Here is a 20,296-nt window from a genome sequence, read left to right as displayed (position 1 = left end):
CAATAACCAGAAAGGTGAGACCACATGCTGCAAATGATAAACATGAGGGAAAAAAGGGCCAGGGCTGAAGGAAACTCAAAGGTTAAATCACAAGGATACAGCAATTCCAGGTGAATTCAGTGCAACAGCCAGAGCTCAGCAAGATCTCCTGCTTTTCACCAGCACCTAACAGCAAAAGAGTTAAACAAGGCTAGGATAGGTTCATAAGGTTGGAAAGGACCTACAAGATCATCTAGTCCAACCATCCTCCTATCACTATCCCTACCCAAGTACTAAATCAAATTAGACCTCAACACTGCCCAAAATTAAATATTTTATAAAAGCGAGAAGAAAAAAAATAAAAAAAAAAGTTAAAACTAGTATTCTACCTGAGAAGCTATGGATGACAGCTACTGTGTATGTACTGCAACAATAGAGTTGCATATTTATTGGCATCTAACCCCTCTCCATGATAAGTCCCAAGCAGTTCTGCAGAGAAAAGAGCGAACAAAGCCTGCCTGCAGATCCTCTTTTTATGACCTCTAATCTAGATTACCCACAAACTGAACTATTTATTTTATGTCACTCCCATACGGATTGACATTTAGAGCTTGACCAAAGGTTTCCGTTTCCAGCTTGGCCTGCTGCTTTCAGAAAAGCTCCACCTTTAAAACCTGCGTCTTCTCTTGAATTTGGATGTAGACAGACACCAGGATCAAAGCTGCTAGATACGGACACCAGCACTGTTACCTTAGAAAAACAGTGAAATCTGGCAGAACATACCATGATGGGAAAATCACTGTGTTGGAAAAAAATCTAGTAGACTGCAGGAGACATTTTTATCTCCAGTACTTTTCTTAAAGAATTGATCCCTAAAATTTACATTTAAGATATGATGACACTGTGCTTTAAGCACACTTTAAACTAACTTCAGGAGAGCTATGGGAGACAATACAAATAAAACATGCCAATGGAAATTACAACTGTCCAAATATTATTTACAAAACTGCACAAACACATCATTGCCAGCAAGCAACTATTCAGAAGAGTGAAAGGCCTGTTCTGTTCAGGTCTACAGCAAGGAAGCCTTACTACCAATTAGCACCAAACAAACAAAAATAAAATGCCTTGCCTGATTGTCAGATACAGGCTAGGGCTTGTCATTATCTGCCGTAGAGTTTTGCCATTACACAAACTACCACAGTCACTGATGGGATATCCCATGGTTTCCAGGTGTTCACAGGGGTTACAGTGAGTACATTCATATCATGCTTTCTTGCCAGGTAAGAACCACCTACCGCGGGAAAAGGAGTGCACAAAGGACACAAAGCAGTTCTGAAGGCAAACAAGCAGCCCACCTAATCTAGCAGCTGAGTATCTTAACAACAAATAGCTGTTTGCAAACCATACTGCCTCACTGCACATCTTACTGCCTTCTTTTTTTCTCTTGCCTACTGAGCAAGTATTAACTTACAGAAATGTCTCAGTTTCCTACTTACTGCCAGAACCATACCAGCATATTTGTGTCACAGCTGCATGAGTCAAGCTGAGAGGAAGAGGACTTTCATAGAAAGGGTTCAGATGCTGGAGAGGCACAGCACAGCAGAGGCAGACAGAAACACCTGAGGTTGCACTAAAGGTCAAAAAGCAGCACCTGTAGATGAGAGTGAAGCCTGAGTGGAACTGCAGGATAGAATCAGAAGGCTTAGAGTGCTTCTCCCTAATGAGCTGATTTTCTCACTGCAAAACAGCTGGGTCACCAGCCCAGGATGACTTGAAACAAGCATTCAAGCCTCTTCCTCTCAGTCAGTACTTCTAGTTATTAAACACTGGTTATCTGGCTTTTTGTGGGAATACATTTGGGGGGCAGAAGGAAGGTAATTCTACAGAAAGGATGACAGGTATGCCTCTGATAGCAGACAGTTGAATTAAAAGGGAAAGCATTGGTGTGTGTGTCCCAACGCAAACAAGCAAGCTGAAGCCCTATAGAGTGAAGCAAGGATTACACATCCCTCCTGCTGCATTAACTGATGTTCTGTATATCAGACACATGCTTGCTTAACAAAGCTTTAAAGTACTTCTGTGATTAAGATGTACACATCACACAATATGCAGCGATTGTGATGTTCTGAGGATGACTAAGACCTGTAAACAGACTTCTAATTAGATTGTAAAGTAGCTGAAAAGAATAAACCCTTCAAATAAAAAGCAGCAATATCAATTAGAAATCAAATACTGTTGCTGTTAGTTTCTGAATGTACAGTGATAACTGAATAATAGAATCCTTAGAGTTGGAAGGGATCTCTGAAGGCCATCTAGCCTAACTTCCCTACCACAAGCTACATCAGGTTACCCAGGACCTGATCAAGCCTCACCCTGAAAGGGATGGGGCATCAACCACAACACTGGGCAGTCTGTTCCAGTGCCTCGCCACTCTCACTATATAAGATTTTTTTCCTTATATCTAACCTCCATCTACACTCCCTGAGCTTGAAGCCATTTTCCCTTGTTCGATCACCACAGACCCTGCTAAACAGTCTGTCCCCTTCTTTTCTGTAGCTCCCCTTTAGGTACTGAAAGGCTGCTATCAGGTCACGTCACAACCTTCTCTTCTCCAGGCTGAGCAGCCCCAGCTCTCTCAGCTCTCCTTGTAGGAGGGGTGTTCCATTCCATGGATCATTTTTGTGGCCCTCCTCTGGACACTCTCCAACAGGTCCCTGTCTCACCTGTACTGAGGACTCCACATCTGGATGCAGTATTCCAGGTGAGGCCTCACCAGCATAGAGTAGAGGGACAAAGACTGAAGAAAATATCAAATAAGAATTTCCCAGTGTACAGACATAAGCCACTTTGGAAGCAGAGAAAAGCTAAAAGAAAGTTCTCTGTATCTGGGACATGGGCTTGCAGCTGCCAGAAACTGACCTCAGAGGTCTTGGACACAGGTCAGGCTGTCGACCCTTAGCAGCAGCAGGTCATCTCTTCTTACACTATTGTGTTACTCTTGTTTGGATGCTTCTGAGGAATTTGCAATTATTTTTACATAAACTACTGCATATTTGCCATAATTGTGCTAAGACAGGACTTTAGAATGCAGAACTTAATTTCACCACACTTGTATCCAAAACAACTGTATTATCAACAGAGTCATAAGCTCGATTTAACCAGAAACTGAAGAAATGGTTACTAAGCTAACAGCCATTTCCACAGCTCATATCTCACTGCAAATATTAAAAATGAAATATTATTGTTAACTGATATCAAAGTAAAGAACCAGGGGTTTTGAGGACTCAGCATCATGCTGAGTCAAATATGTCTTAACAAGATCTGCCCACACACAGATTGCTTTAGTAGCTGCCCCAGCAAACCTATCACTCCTGCATTCACAAAGAAACTGATCGCAGCAGCACAGACAGGAGTCAGAAACAGAATCAGCATAATCCATCTACAGAGACCATCAAAATCCACTTAATACTTTTCCACTGCTTTGAGACTCAGGGCTTGGACACAAGAGAAAACTTGAAAGTTAGTGAGAGCTTCCACAGAGGATCACTGCTGACTTGTTGCCAGCTAGAGAACAAGAGACAGTACAGATCTGCTGGTGTACAGCCATTACATCCATTGCATGACTAAGTTCTTGGTAAGCATGTTTAATGGGAACAATAAGAGAAGCAGCAGAGAAGCCTGCCAGGCTTTTATCACAGAGAGGCAGCAAACATGTACGCAGACACAAAAGGCTCATCCCCCACACAGGCATGAGGGCTAGCCTTCAACACAGGCACACAACAGCACTGTGCAATGAGGCTTCTAGACCTGGGGGGGCCTTGGCCACCCGCTGAAAAAAGGTGCAACCAATGCCCAGTAGCCACCAGCCAGTAGGAAAACTCACAGGGGTTTTCTGTGGCTGAAACTGAAGTGAGCTGTTGAACCATGTGTCAAAGGCTAGGAAAGGTAGAGGAGATTCAAAACAAAACAAAACAAATATATATAGATATATATATAAAGATAAAACATCCAGGACTCCAAACTATAATACGTCAGTATGAGAAAGTACACCAGCTAGTTACTTCACTTTACAGATAAAGATACTATTATGGAGCAAGATAGCACCCATGGAGCATTTTAAAGAACACGCAGTGTCCAAAAAAGCTTATCAGTGGAATCTGGAGGATTTGATATTTATCCGAGGCAAAGAAACAAGAAGATACTCTTGTAGAAGGGGTGCACCAAATGAACCAAGCTCTGCATCAGCACAGCTTACACACACACAGCGTACATAAGCCTGCACATCTGTATGCGTTACATTAACTGCAGAAACTTTATACTGTACCCCTCCCATCTGGAAGAAGCTACAGAACAAGAAAAGTCATTAACATGTTAATGAATCTGAGATGCCAGGGCTCTAAGCTCTGTGAGTTTAGCCCCCATGGGTTGCAAAGAAGAAAGAAGAAGGGGATGCTGCAAGAAGTCTCTCCAGGATGAGCAGCACAGGCAGCAGCCTGCTATGCTGCCAAGGGATTTTGAACAGCAGCATGCACCTCTAGAGAGAAAGAGGCTTAAAGCACGGTGCCTGCCAAAGTGCAGAGAAAGAACTGCAGGAATTCATGTGCATCGTCCTTCCTTGGGATTGCACCTCTTTCGTGAATCACAGGGTCTTTGGAGACTGACAGCTAGTCCCAAGGGCTGTGGGAAAACACATAGCACACAAGGATTTTTTATTCTGCCTAGAGCAGAATCTCTCTTCTGTACCACGTGGCCGAAGACTTGTTCTGAAACTCAATACATAACCAGGAGCCCTGCCCAAACTACGTGCATTCTTCGCAGCACAGGTGATGGAGCACTGGCACAGGCTGCTCAGAGGGGTGGTGGAGTCTGCTTCTCTGAAGACATTCAAGACCCACCTGGATGACTACCTGTGCAACCTGGGCTAGGGAGCTGCTTTGGCAGGGGGTTGGACTCGATCTCCAGATCCCTTCCAACTCCTACAATTCTGTGATTCACTTCAGCAAAGACAGAGTCCCTGTAAAACTCCCTGGTGATGTGAGAATCCTGGATGGGATTTACCTAAATCTGGGGCTTGGAAGGATCCAGCAGTCATTTCAGACACACAGCAGATGAACAGCAGAGTTCTGTGTGCCAGGAGATGCTACACAGAACACTCCCAGTCTCAGACACAACTTAGCCAATAACCCAAAAGTTCCAGCGTCTGCTGTAAAAATGCAGCAGGTCTGCCTTCTTTAGCACTGAACCATCTCACCAGCTTCCTGAACAACCTGAGACTGAGCAGCAGAGATGAACTGCATTGCCAAATGACCATTCAAATGTTTGCCCTCACTATGCTATCTACTCAGAAAAGCTTTCTAATGCCCTCTGATATTCCTGTCCTTGGGCTTTTCATTCAGCCTTTGCTCAAACATCAGCCTCATTGAGGCTAGAACAGTGGGAATGCTTCCTATGAAACCTGCATTAATTCATCCTCCTAATGAAGTAAGAAATAGCATTACCAAGCAAATAAAATGGAAAAGTTCAAGATCACATGGCTCATCATCTTCCCCCTGCACCCTCTTCCTCTTGTACCAGTAAGGCTGTCCTGTCTATTTAACCAGAACTCATTCATGCACGCTCCCCACAGTGAAAGGAAAGAGTATAGGAACATCAAGTTTACATCTGCAAAATATTTTTACATTTACTTTGAAGATTCTTGTAGTTTGACACTCACTCACTAACCAAAAACTGATTAAAAGATCAACTACATAGTTCCATCTTAACATACATGAACGTGTCTCAGATACTGTAAAGCACTTGGGAATTTAAGAAAGCCACACTCAAAGAGTTTCCCTCCTCACCTTTTCTGGAAGCCCATGAACAAGATCTACACTGAAAGCATGTAATGCTGCACTGCACAGGGAGCCAGAGCTGGTGCCAGAGAGCCAGGAGGGATCCTGCCAGAGGGCATCGACCCACCTCCAAATAGAGCACTTCACCACTGCACGACATGCAAAGAAAATGCTTCTACTGTGGCCTGGAAGCGTCCTGAAGTTCAGCCAGCTGATTGGCACATCAGCTTGAGGAACTTCAAAGATCAAACGCAGACCGTAGGATTAGAAGGTAACAAGAAAGGATGACATGTTACCATTTTATTAAGAGGGGAATGGAAGCACTTCATTTATTCAAAAGACTTTCATCCTCCTCCTCTGATGAGAGGTTAAAAATATAAATGGCTACTACTCCCGTACAAAGATCACTAAATGAATTTACATTTGCATTTTTAAGCTCTTGAGGAAACAGAATGGCCAGAACTGAATGCAATTGGAGCAGCAAACTAGACAGCTAAAATAACAAAAAACACAGAACAATGATCTCTTATTTCCCAAGTTCAGATGTCACCATCACACTTTCCTATTCATGCAGCATACTGCGTTTTGAAAAGCCAGGCTGTTTTTCTGTGCCTGAAAGGAATACAAAGAGTTTCTATTTATTTATTTATTTTTCCCCAAGTAGTTTAGTAATTAGAGGAACAAAAAGCAAGGAAGTGCAAACCACTGAACGGGAGAAATCCTAGGCAGGTTGCAGATCTAACATATTGGAAGTCAGGTTCAAACTACAAAAGCTAAGAAACAAAAATACTGCAAATAGCCAAAGTCTTGTGCGAGAATTTCCCCCCGCAGCATCACATATGGTGTGTGTTTTGCCTTTTAACTAAGAGAGACAGATGAGCTGCGAGACAACCAAAACATGACTAAACAGTGGAAAGTAACATCAGTCATCTTCTGCAGTGGTTTTCCTGTACCACCTCACGGTGTGTTTTGGTTTTAAGCTGAAGAGTCAAATCGTGTGTTAACTGCAACGTGCCCTCTGGGACACCAGTACCAGTCACCTTCTGCAATGAATCACAGAGAGGGATCGGTAACGTAATAAAACACATGATTAACGCTGAACTTTGGATGTAGGAAAGAAACTGCTTCCTGCAATCTGCACTAGGCCAATGCATCCCTTTAGAAAACACTTCCTCGTGCAGTAACTTCTAATGACACACATGCATTACCCGGCCATAAATGTTCACACCATCTGTTCTTGTTACAGTTGAGATCTCACGCCAACTTTCAAGTCAGGCTGACAATGGTTCACATGGCTCTGATCCATCAGCTCTTTTGCAGCTAGTAATTCATTTGCAGAACGAACTACTCAGCCAACACAGTATTTCCTTTTTGCTGAGATCTATCACAGTCAGCACCAAGCTCAGCCAAACCCAGTAGCCAAAAATACTGCATCAACTAATGCTCACGTATTTCTAAAGTATGTTAACTAATGTGATTTTTCTGTTTCTCAGATGGTTTCTTTCCAGCTTTCTTCTCTTACAAGGCTTGCAAATGTGCATAACACTATATGGTTCAGAGATTTTTATTTATTTTTTTTCCAGAAACTGCCTAGAGACTCATTACGCTTCATCAGTTACATTGTCAGATTGCATTAAAAGCACCAAATAAATAAAGGGTAGATGCAAAATGCAGATAGTTACAGGAAGGTGAGGTGACCACTGAATATTTTCCTGTGACGAAGAGTCAATGTGATATTAAAGCATAACAAAATCAAGGCTTCCTTTTGCACCATTTCTTCTCCTAATATTCAGTCACACCCCTCTTATTTACAAGGTTGCACAGCCATGCCCTCTCCCAGCCCACCCGTCACACACCTCAGAGAGCATTCTGTGCACATCCATGGTATATAAGGAAGTAAAAATAGCTGACAGTTGCTCTAATTTGTTAACACTGATTCACTGTTTCTAGTCCACTGGGTCATAAGGCTGCTTAAAGGTGACCCAGCAGGCCCTGACCTTCTCTGGGAGCTGACACGTTCACCAGGATACAACAAAACAGGCAAAATCCAACCAGTTTCACTCCGCCATGGCTTACAACATTATAAGCAGCATCAGCAACTTATCAACAGAATGATAAACCCATGTTTCCCAACAGCATATTTTAAAAAGCAGTTTCTCCCAGCACCCTTTTCTGAATTTTTCTCAGCAAGTAACAAAACATTCTTCTACTAGAAGCAAACTAGAAACACAAGCACTCTGACTCTTGCTAATGACAGGCAGAGGGGAGTAGAAAGAATGAACTGCATTTCTAACCCAGAGGAACCTTTTTTTGGACAGATAGGAGTTCTCTTTTCTCTCAGTCTCCTTTTCTTTTTAAATTCTAAGCATTTTGGAGAGCTCAGGGAAAAAAATCAATATAGTGGCAGATAAAAAAAATAGGGTTTAAAGAATTCTATAAACTAGAAAATAAAGCAGGCTCTCAGAAAGGCATAAGTGAAGTAAATTATTATTTTATCACTGTGTTTCTACCACTGCCTCTCCTCTGTGCTCATTCCTTCCTTTCCATTTTGAACTTCAGGTAAATCCACGCATTACACACAAAAACATTCTGCAAGACACAGATAGCAGCTTCAGAGACAGAAAAATGCTTCTAACCCAGCTTTGTAGATCACGTCGTACAACAGTATAAAAATCAAATGAATTAACTTTGCAGCTTACCATTTCGAGACAAATCGAGTTCCACCAGCTGCATGAAATTGGCTATTTCTGGAGGGAGCCGCTGGATTTCATTATCACTAAGTCCAAGTTTCCGTAACTTCACAAGCTGGAAGAAAGGCTGAAAGGAAGAAAAGTCTCCATGTCACAAGATACTCATAAAACTCGCACAAATACGATAAGCGATGAGCAACAACATGTTGTAGAAGTTACACTGGAAGCTGCTCATGTCATTAGAGATAAAGTTATGGCTTAGAATCAGTTATGCAGACCTCTTTCAGGACTGCATTAGAACGAACACTGATTTTCACAGGCAAACACTAACTGCAAAGCTAGCTAGTAAACGGCACATGCACGTTAGTGAAATCCACAGTGCCTGCTTCAAAATCATTAATGGGGTGAGGTTATCCATCAGGGTAATTAAAAGCACCCTAATTACACACCAGGGCTCATTAGGAAGTTAATACACAGAGACACTTCTAAAGGGTGATCCAGAAAACCCACACAGAGGGGCTGCCAAGGTCTTTGTAACAGGCGACTGCGGGAACCAACTAGGTTACAGAGCCTCTCTCCCCCAGGAACACTTCCTTTCCAGCCTCATAAATCCCATGTCCCTCTCTGCAGAGTGGCCCCATTTCAGAAGGACTAATGAAAGTTGTGTGTGATGCGCATGTCTTAGAGCCTCTCCAGCACAAATTGGAACCAAACCACCTTCTGGCTCTATAATCAGGTTCTCCAGCCTCTCATGCAGCCGTACATACAGCCATACTACAGCCACGTTTCTGCAGTCTATGTCCAAGGGTGACAGCACATACAGCAACAACTGCTCATCAACTGCAGGCACAACGGGGACGGACAGTCCATGCAAAGCAGGCAGGACACTAACCGTGCCCCCAGGCTAAGTCCTGGCAGCCCTCAGAACAAAAGAGCCATCAAATGACACCAGCCAAGCATGCAAAGGGGATCTTCACTGCGCAGACTCATAGGCACCGTGAGTCACATCAGGCCTCCACTACACTTATCAGGTACAGAAGCAGCTGCTGATTGAAAGGTAAAAACAGTCTTTAAAAGCTACCAAGAAACAAGCATCCCTAGTGAGGGCCAAGAGCCCTTATCACAGCTTTCTTCTCTTCCAGACAGGCATTTAACAAAGTAACTGCAAGTGGTGGGGATCTGGGCAGAATTCCATACTGTTACCTACATACAGCCTTGATGGACTCCTAAAATGTTGAGTGTTGTGCCTTTGGGCTGCACAGGCATTTCTGCACAGCAGTCAGAACCGGCTCATTTGATTATCTGTGATCCATTCTTGGAAATGAGCCCCTCAATTTCGTGGGTTGGTTGGCTGGGGCTTTTTGTGGAGATGCTTTTTGTTTCTCTGTTTTAGGTGCTGGAGTGCGTGTACTGCATATTGCTCAATTCATGATCACATTTTCCTGTCATTAACACCTTCTAAACCAAAGGCATCCTTTTTGCTAAATATTTATGTGACAAAACCAACAGTCACACAGAAGCCTAGAAAAGCCCTTAAAGACACATTTGTTAAAACACAGCAGGATTGCATTCCACAGAAGAGATCCCAATCTGTCCTAGCACTGTCCAAAAAATACTTGGCAAGACCTACTGAAAAGGTGCTTCACTGCGTAGTTTTTTTTTTCTCAGCCTGTTTGTAGCTGCTGAGCCACACAACAAACATTGATGTCCTGACAAAAACCTCCTCAGAGGCAACAGTTGTCCTTGCAAGAGATCCTTCACAACCGCAAAGGAGGAAAAAAAAAAAAAAAAGTAATTAAGAGAAGGATTAAGAGACAAAATGGTCATTAAAAAGCTATTAAGAGGTGGCTATCCCCTGGAAAGCTGAGGAGCCCTCACCTCACCCGCTGTCAGGGACTGAGACATTTATTACCAGACGTGCAAAGCACACCTGTGCAACAAACAAATTAGATGACATCTATAGGCACAGTTGTTTCTGTGAGAGACTACTTAAAATGCATGCAAACTGGGAGCTCTGTTTCTTGTTTGCATAACAATTTTTAATGCATGACACTGTTTCCTTGATAAAATCATAAAGTGCAGTTATGTGAATAGTGTTGCTTTGAACTTCTTGCTTTGTTTTTTTGTTTTTTTTTTTTCCTTTAACCTACTGAACATAATGACTCCTGCATGCTTCATACATCTCACTTCCTTCCAGTAACTGCTCATCCTTTATCCAAGGCACAACATGAACACTCTCAAGCACTACTGCAGTGTCAAACTCCTTTCTGTTGTATTTGTTTTACCTGTCAAAAAGTCCACAGGGAAGTAAGGGAATCAACAGCATGTCATGGAGAGTTCAGCAAGTGTAAACACAGCAGCAATATTTGTTAGTGTTTCAGTATATGCCAATCAGAAATGTTTGATATGTATTGTATCAAATAGAGCTTAGTTGCTATTTGAAAAGCTGTAACAAGAACTGAAACACATTACAGCTCCTGTATAGGGCAACCCTGGGAGCAGCAGAACGTCCCCACAGCATGCTGTAATAGCAGGGTTTGACTGCAGACCCGACATCTCTATGAGTATCTTGGCAACACTTTTAATACTGCTCAGTTAAGCCAGCCTAATTAACAGGGCATCAATGACACAAATAATTCCATGAGCATCAGCACCAACAGAGCCTACAACTTTCTACTCAGTGGCAATTTCCAGCCTTAAATTGAAGCTTTTCTTAACTACCACAGAACGTATAGAGGTTTCGCTTATATGTCTTGAATGGAGTCCTTTTCTCAGTGGAAAACTAATCGAGCCTCCTCCACCCAGCCATATATTTAAAAATAAATAAAACATGAAACCACACCAACACTTCATTCTGACAAAATTGGGTTCACGGCTGCTAATGGGAGAAGAAAGAAAAAACAACAATAAAACAGACTGAAGAGATGAGCAAATAACTCACAGAACAGAACAGCTATCGTGACCCAGGAGGGTTTGCCTGTTACAATGCAAGCAGCACTCCTGATTCTACAAATGGCAGTTAATAGAATTAAGCCAGACCGGTTCGATTGATAAAACTTGAGATTTTCTCTTGGGAAAGTGGCCAAAATGACACTTGTTCTTTGAATGAGCCACTTCCGCAACAAATACGTGTATGCCCAAGAATGCTGCATGAATGCTCCAGCACCTTTCCTGATGTAAAAACAAACAAAAAAAAAGGGAAATAGATAAAAACAGCTGTCAACTGAAATAAAAAACATGGGAGGGCAGGAACATCTACTTGGAGCTACAGCTGTTTAAGGGGAGGAGCAACATTACACTGCCAGAGCCTTCCAGTACTAGAGACGTGGCAAAGCAAAACTCCGTTCAGCACAGGTAGCACAAATAAATGACAGTAGTCTCAAGCAAAATGTTTCTATATAAAGGTCATTGCTAGCAGCAAAGGGAGGAAACATTAGATAGTAATGTAACCCACTGACTAATTTTCAGTAGAAAGGAAAACAAGAGGGAGAGAAGGAATGCCGCAAATTATCTCCAGGGTTGCAGGGTTGTATTTAAACAGGAGAAAGATTTATTTACTTATGTATTCTGTTGTTGCATGTACTTGAGCTGATGCTGACAAGCTTGAAAATTTGTAAGTGCTTGCTCTTATGTCAAGTTCCCCTTTGACACCACACTGTCTCCGCTTATAAGGATTCATCAGCGGTACTACAGTACACTACACAGTCCTGATTCTTAAACATCACCTATATTTACTTAACTCATTTTCCAAACTTGTAAATAACCAGCTAAGCGATATCTACACTTTACAATTAAACTACCTTTAAATTACTCCATGCTACCTTATAACTCTTGTTTGTATTCTCACTTCAAATTTTCTTCAGGCTTCACTTTCTTTTCCCACACTGTAAATGAAACAAAGTGGGGGAAAGACCTTGCTTTATTTGTTCTTTTCCTTTGACCAGTTAATTGTTCTCTTCCAAGACCCAGATAGCTAAAATTGAAATCAATCCTTCCCCAACCCTTTTCGTACTGCTTCAGAAAGACCTCAGAAAAAGTCACAAGTGTCTCTCCAGGCAAACACAAGCAGAAGCTAAACCGGTTTTTGGTAAGCTAACAAAACAGCAAACAGGATAAGGCATTAAACCCATGAAATACTCTTAAGACACAGCTAACACAACTCCCTCCACCTCTCCTACAAGATCCTGGATCAGCACACTAACAAATCACTTGGGTTTGGTCCCTGGAAGTCACTTTTTTGTTTTGCCTCCGCAAAAGAGCAGGGGAAACCCAACCTTTCTTTATGCTAATACATGGTCCACACCACAGGGAGAAGGTTACATCTCAAAGGGCAGAATCAGTGCTGTGTTGCAGCAATCTGCTGATATATGCTCCTCCTGATGTAGCCCAGAATAATGCCTTTGCCATGAGGGAGTCAGCTTGTCCATCAGGACCTCCAGGGGCCTCTTTCTTCAAAGCTGCTTTCCAGCTGGTTGGTCCACATACAGCTTGTACAGCAGCACAAAGTGATTCCTCCCCAAGGGCAGAACTCTTCATTTCTCTTTACTGAGCTTCATAAGGTTCCTCTCAGTCTGTTTCCCCAGCCTGCCAAGGTCCCTGTGGATGGCAGCACAACCGTTAGATGGCCCAGTTTTGTCTCATTTGCAAACTTGCTGATGGAGTACTCTGTCCCATCACTCAGATTATAAATGAAGATATTAAGTAATATTGGCCTCAGTATCCATGTTACACCACTAGGGAATGATCTCCACCTGGATTTAATAGCACAGACAACTGTCCCTTGAGTCTGGCAAGTCAGCCCTTTTTCAGTCCACCTCACTTTTCATTTATCTAGCTTGTCCATGAGGATACTATGGGAGACAGTGCTGAAAGCCTGGCTAAAGTCAAGAAAACAACATACCCTACTCCCTCTGGCACCAAGCCATTCATTTCACTGTAGTAAGCTATCAGGTTGATTAAGCACAATTTCTCCTCCATAACTCCATGTTGTCTTGTCCTTTGTCTGTCTGGAGCTGGTTTCCAGAAGGATTTTCACCATTACCTCCATAGGTGAGGCTGATCACCCTGTAGTTTCCCAGATCTTCCTTCCTGAAGATAGGAGGGGTATTTCCTTTCTTCTGGTTCTCTGAATTCTCTCCTGATCACCAAGACCTTCTGAAGATAACCAAGAGTGACTTTACATTAAACCCGCCAGCTCACTCAGCACTTATGGGTCCATCTTATGAGGTCCCATGGACTTGTTCACATTATTTCAATGTTCCCTAACCTGATCCTCCTCCACTAAAAGCAACTCTTTCTAGACTTTTCCCATTGATCTCAGGGACCCAGGACTGTTGAAGACCATCCTTACCAGGAGACCAAGGCGAATAAATGCTTTCAGCACCTTAGCTTTTTCTGTGTCCTCTGTCACCATTTCAGCATTATCTTTGCAGGACTCAAAAGCAAATTTTCCCTAGTCTTTCTTTTGCTGCTGATATACTTTGCTATATTCTGATATTTTGATATATTTTGTTTTTATCAGCCCTTCCCAGATTCAATTCCAAACAGGCTCTGACTTTCTTAAACACATACATTGTCGCTGGGGCACTCCTGGGTCAACTGTCCTCTGTCCATCCTCTTCTATGCTTCCTTTTTGTCTCACTATTGTCAGGAGCTCTTGTTCATCTACACAGACTCCCTGATACCTTTGCTTGTTTCCCTATTCATCTGAATGGTCTTCTCTGAGCTTATAGAAGGTGATCGATAAAAATCGACTCTCTCTCCCATACCCCACTCTTCTCCAGGATAGTCTCCCATATACTGTTCCAAGCTTATTTCTGAACATGCCAAAATCTTCTCTCCTGAAGTCCATGGTTGTGATCCTGTTTTTCACTTTGTTCCCTCCTCTCGGGTTCCCAAACTCCACCATCTCACAGTCACTCCAAGAGGATCGTGGTTGCTACAGCCATGGCTGCCTCACCTATGAGTCTCAATCTGCCCTTTTTTTGTTTATAAGCAGGAAATCCAGTATAGCACCTCTGTCTATTGACTCCTTAATAGCAAGTTGTCATCACTGCACCCCCCAAAAACCTCTCAGACTGCTCCCTCTGTTTGGTTGTTTGTCCAGTTAATGTCAGGCTGCTTCAGGTCTGCTGTGAGAATCTGGGTCTGCATGAGGATGCTGCTTCTAGTTATCTGAAGAAGGTCCCATCTATTTCTTTCTGATCAGAGCAGACACTAATATTGGTCTACACATCAATCCCAAGCTGCTTTCAGCTGTCCCATCACTCAACCCAAGCTTCACAGGTTCCCTCTGCTTTCTAATGCAAAGTTCAACTTCCTCTCCTTGCCTTCTGGTCACTCCTGCTTTAAGAGCAGCAGTCCAGCCACAAGAGACACCACACATATCCACAGTACCGATAAGATCTATAAATTTTAGAAAGAAAAGGGACAGTTACAACCATACATACAATTTCAAAAAGAAGTTTAGAATACCTGCTCTTTCCACACCAGCTGTCAACCAAGCATGCAGCATCATGAAAAAAATTATGGTACAATAGTGAAATGTAGTCTAAGAGGTATTTTCTAAAAACAAGGAGTGGTACAGAAAGAACAGTGCCCTTTTTTTAGGGAGCTTCCACAAGATTTTGGTATGATAACAGCACCCTGAATTTCAACACCCCCTGCAATAAAGAGATGCACAGACACTGCCCAAGATGAATGCTAAGCAGCAGCTTAGGTTTCTTTCATGTAGAAACTGGAACATGGGAGGTGGCCAGTGCCTAACCAGGCCCCTTGTGGAAGTGGCCTCACGTCAGTCAAAGACCAGCACAGAGAAGCACTAGCATACAGCAGAGAGAATTAAAAATTACAGATGACATACAGTTACGGGTAAGCTCAAAGAAATGAAATGACTGGGTTACGTCAGATTAGGTCTACAAATCCTACATAGAAATAATCTCCAAAATAAGAAAGAGTTCAGAAGACCCTTAAGCTTAACAGAGTGCATACGTAAAATTTTGCCTCTTTTTTTTTCCCCCAATGGTGTTTTCACACAATCAACATCTGCTCAAAGTCTCATGGGAAAGAGGCTCTTTTCCTTTGAGTAAAGCAACACGGCAGTAGTTAGACAAAACAGCAGCAAAACAAGAGTCAAAATTACTTCCACTACTCACAAATGTGAGGAACACTATTGATTTAAGATAAAAGCTATAATATAACACTGCCTTCATGGGTACTTAAGAAATTTCCATTTTCTAGGAAACAGGAGGAAAAAAACAACACTGAGATCCAATTTTCTTCTGCAAATTCCTTGGGCAGAGAAATTAAGTTGAGAGGATGTACTGGCCTTTAAATTCTGGTGCACAGGAACAGGAGACAACACTTAAACGACCACAGGCTGATCTATAGAATTGAAAGCATCTTATTTTTACCTGATGCTTTTCATTATGTTAGCTATTGAAACACATCGTGAAGAATGTGTTATTTTCTTCTATCAAAGCCATTTGCCAGAAAGCTTACTCTTCAGTGAAGTAAAGCTCTTGACAAGTAGCAAATGATACACTTACACATTACAGCTTAGCCTTCAAGTTTTCACTCACAAGGAAAATAAAAATGACTCAGGCTTAAGAAGAAAAACACATACTATGTTTTTAAGTTGCTCTGTGCTCACCCGCACTCACATAATGTTTTTCCCAATCAAATCAGATGCACCAAATATTCACTGGAAGGCTCTTAGATGGGATACAGCCCACCCAATGCAGGAGGAGGATTTTTTTTTAACAAGAGCCATACTCTTCAAGTGGCCCTAGACAAAGGCCTTATTTTTAAGTCTGAAGGGTGCAGCTCTTTAATTTTTCTTATAAAGCACAAGCAGTGAGAGGCATGTTGACAGACAGAAATTGCTGTTCTGTGGGAAAATATCCACAACTGCCAAGAAAGGATATAGAGACCTCAGTATTGAGGAAAACCACCAGAAGCTTAACAGCACAGCCTGCTCCTCCAGCACATCCCACCAGGCTGTCTCATCCTGCAGGAAGGGCAAGAGGAGATGATGGAACCTGCAAGGCAGCAGAGGAAGGGGAGAGAGCAGAGCACAAAGGGAAAACAAAATCAAATGCAGACAATAATCTGGCACAGAAGGGATGAGAGAGAGGGAAAGCGAGGAGCAGAAAGGGCATTCAGACTGGAGGAAGTAAGTAAGATGCTGGGACATCCAAGGACAGGGAAGGGAAGGGAAAGTATGCGTGGGCAGGGCAAGGAGCCTGAGACAGCAGTGGTAGCAGCTAAGAAAGGTCACTGTCAACACAAACACGGGCAAGTTCTGTGACACACTGCTGAGTAATGAGGCAGAATGGTTAGGGAGGCCTGGGAAAGGGAGAGGAGCACTGAAATGGGAAAGCAGAAGTGCAAAAGTAAGAGGATAAATATTTATTTAAGTTACATTAATCTGTGTTCCTGAGAGAATGATGGGTATATATATTATGTATATGTAGGGAAAAAGAGGGTTCTCATCTTGGTTCACGTGTGCATTAATACAGAAAAGGAGAATGCAAGGTGGGGAGCAGAGACGCTCAGAATTGCAGAAAGGCTTGGGTAGGAAGGCAATGTCAAAGATCACCCAGCTCCCCTGTGCGCAGGGCTGCTGACTGCCAGGACGAACAGCTCAGGCTGCCCAGGGCCCCATCCAACTTGGCCCTGAGCAGCCCCAGGGTCGGGGCAAACACAGCCCCGTGCCCGCGCTTCAGCGCCCTCTCCGCGGAAAACTTTCTCAACCTCCCATCCTTTCGTTTAAAACCATTGCCCCTATCGCCATCTCCCCGCATAAGGAGTCTGTCTCCTCCTGCCTGAAGCTCCCTTTAAGTACCGGAAGGCCACAATGAGTTCTGCCCGGACCGTCCGCCTCCCTTCGTAAGGATCGGCGCTCCATCCCCGCGATCACCCCCTCGCCCCTCCTCGACCCGCTCCGGCACCTCCACGTTTTTCTCGCCCCGGGGGCCCCGTGCCCGGCCGCAGCACCCCAGCGGTGACCTCACCCCTCGCCCTTAGGCTGCTCGGCCACCTGCCGGGCTGCTCACCCGCTCCCTCCCTCCGCCGCTCTCCGCGACCGGTTTCGCCCCGCCCGCTCTCACCTTGGGCAGCTCGCGCAGCTGGTTGGCGTCCAGCAGCAGCTCCTCCAGGCTGCGGCTGTAGCGGTAAATCTCCTCGGGCACGGCGGCCAGCGAGCAGTGCCGCTTGTCGATGGACTCCACGTGACGGTTGCACCGCCACAGGGGGATGCAGTGGAACATCGCCGCGGGGCGGGCGATGCCGCTCACCGCCGCCCCCCTCCCCGCCGGCCGCTCGCCGCCGCGGGTCCCGGCGAGACGGCGGCGACGCGCATCCAGCGCGCCCCGGCGGAGGGAAGCGGCCCCGGGCGAGCGCGCCGCCGGCCCCGGTGCTGCGGAGAAAGGCGGGCGGGAGCCGGAGCGCGGAGGGATCGGCCCCCTATTGTCCCTCGGCGGGCCGCTGCCGGCCCCGCAGGGGCATCGCGGGGCGCCGGGCGCAGCGCTGCTGGCGGACGCCGCGCATTCCCGCGCCTGACCCGGAACACGGCGACCGCTCCCCCTCCTTTCTCTCCCTCCCCTCCTCCCCCGTCCCGGCTGACATCAGCGGGGCCGGGCCCCGCCGCCCCGCCCCGGCTCCGCAACTTTCCGCGGTCCCGCCGCCCTCAGCGCTGCCCTCATCCCGGGGCGGAGGCGCAATACGAACGAGCCGGAGTGTCCCGTGCCGTCCCTGCAGCCTCCTTCGGCCCTGCCCGAGGCGCCCGCCGGCATCGCCGAGCGTCTGCGGGTCGCGACTGTGTTTTCTTTTCCAGCGCTTCGAAGAGGGAGTTACGAGGAAAGCGGTGTAGTAAATGTAGGAAGTGGTGCAGTCAAAGTATGGGACGCTGTTTGGGTCCCGGGGCCATTGCTGATCATGTTCCAAGAAAGAAAGAAAGAAAGAAATCAATGTGCTACGCTCGGGACGTTCTGAAACAAGACTTTTAAATCTCGTTTTAAAAGAGCAGATGTGGGGCTCAGAGCCCCTTACAGCCTGGCTTTGAATCTCTCCAGGGACAGGGCACCCTCTCTGGGCATTCCAGTGCCTCGCCACCCTTACTGTAACAAACTTCTTCCTTATTTCCAATCTCAATCTCCCCTCTTTTAGTTTGAAATCATTTCACTTGCCCTGTCACAACAGAGCCTGACAAAGAGTCTTTCCCCTTCGTTCAGATACTGAGAAGCCACCATCAGTTCCCCCTGGAGCCTTCTCCACAGCCTCAGAGGGTCTCCGCCACTGTGTTCCGTACCTCCGGTTTGAGAACCCACGTGGTGATGTAAATAGACTTGAGAACTGGCAGCTGACATCGAAGATTCTCTTGAATAGGACTCTTCTCATGCATAATGATAACTGTGTGCAGATACGGGAGTGGGGCAGAAGGAAAAGTTTATCATAGCAGCCCCTGCCCTTCTGTCCCTGCGTGGTACTGCAATAAGTAGTCATAAAATCACTTTTTTTCTTTTCAAAGTGAACTGATAAATCTTGCAAGCTACATTTGTTTAATTTCTGTGGACATCGTAGTCTGCCTATATTAGGGCTTTTTTGGACTGCGAGTACTGTTAGAGTTTGCTGTTCTACAAAATAATGAACTATTCCAAAGTTATCCTTTGTATGCATTATTATACAATTATTATCCACGTCATACGTGCCTTAATTGTCCGTCAGAACCGAGAGATTCTTTATCCAATATATCCAGTAATTAAAATAATTACAGGGAAACTCCCAACTTATCAAAGTAAAGAATACAAAGAAGTCAGAGTGGAAAGAACTGTAAACATCCCTGACTTGTTAAGAAGCTGAAGAGCTGTTTGGAAATCTGCAGGAAGTGATCAGCTGTACCAATTTCTGCCCATGCTGTGATTAAAGACGTGTTGGAGTGAGTGTGTCAGCATTTCCGTATAAATTTAATCCACTGTGAGTGCACCAATGGTCTAAGGTGAAAGGAAAATCTTTTCCTATGGACTCTGAGATGAGTAAAGACTTGGAACCTTTCTTACACAACCTGGACATGAAGTTTGGCGTGAAGTGTTAGCAGTGTAGGCGCTACCCTGCATCTCACGATTCGATCTCAGTGTAACGAGTGTCAGAGTGACAGTGATGGTGGGGGCAGCCTGGGTGCTTCAATGAAGAATTAAGCAAAATATTTGTATGCTTCTCACGAGCGTCAGGCAATCCAGGGGACAGAGTGATGACAACTTAATTCTTGTAAAATCTTTTGTCACCATCTGACATTAAAGATATGGATAAAAATCCTCTTATTGTCTGAGATGGACAGGCTCTGTCACGGCGAGTTTGATATAATACTTGGAGCTCTGGACATCAAGTAAGTACCAGTGACCCTGATCCACTGCAAGTCTGTGTCTAAACTGATGGTATGGGAACAGGCATCAAGGAGGCCGGGAGGCAAACCTTTTTTGAGGAAGTAGTATTCTCACAGCCGAAAGCATCACCTTGAACTTCAGCTTTGTGATGTATGAAATCTGTAAGAGATCCAATGCCACAGACTTTGGTTTGATAGAGAAATGAATGCTTGGAGCAGGTTCTTCCTTGGCAACCTGCTTTACTCAGTCTCAGGTGGACACGGTCAGACTTCTCCAAACTCAGCTTTGGAGGGGAATAGATGAACTCTGCCTCAACATGATGCTGTGGTTCGCATTTTTTCTTCTGTTCACACTGCGATCAGGAAATCCACACCAGCCTTTGTGTCCATCTTCATTGCTCTGTTGAAGAGTG

The 20,296-nt window shown here is 44.5% G+C and overlaps 1 protein-coding gene across 1 annotated transcript in view; it reads right to left on the bottom strand.

The window, feature by feature from the left end:
* Window positions 1-17,827, bottom strand: part of LRRC1 (leucine rich repeat containing 1) — a 59,040-nt gene extending 41,213 nt beyond the window's left edge. The window contains exons 1-2 of the mRNA XM_065730817.1: window positions 17,614-17,827; window positions 8,513-8,630 (exon numbers count right to left, since the gene is read on the bottom strand). Of these exons, the coding sequence (XP_065586889.1) occupies window positions 8,513-8,630; window positions 17,614-17,772 (277 nt within the window). The 5' untranslated portion in view covers window positions 17,773-17,827. The remainder of the gene's footprint in view (window positions 1-8,512; window positions 8,631-17,613) is intronic.
* Window positions 17,828-20,296: the final 2,469 nt, after the last annotated feature.

Source organism: Cyrtonyx montezumae, unplaced genomic scaffold (assembly GCF_038088225.1).
Source record: "Cyrtonyx montezumae isolate F1298 unplaced genomic scaffold, pur_monq_1.0 scaffold_13, whole genome shotgun sequence".
NCBI classification, from domain to species: domain Eukaryota; kingdom Metazoa; phylum Chordata; class Aves; order Galliformes; family Odontophoridae; genus Cyrtonyx; species Cyrtonyx montezumae.
This window is presented reverse-complemented; position numbering and strand designations above follow the sequence as displayed.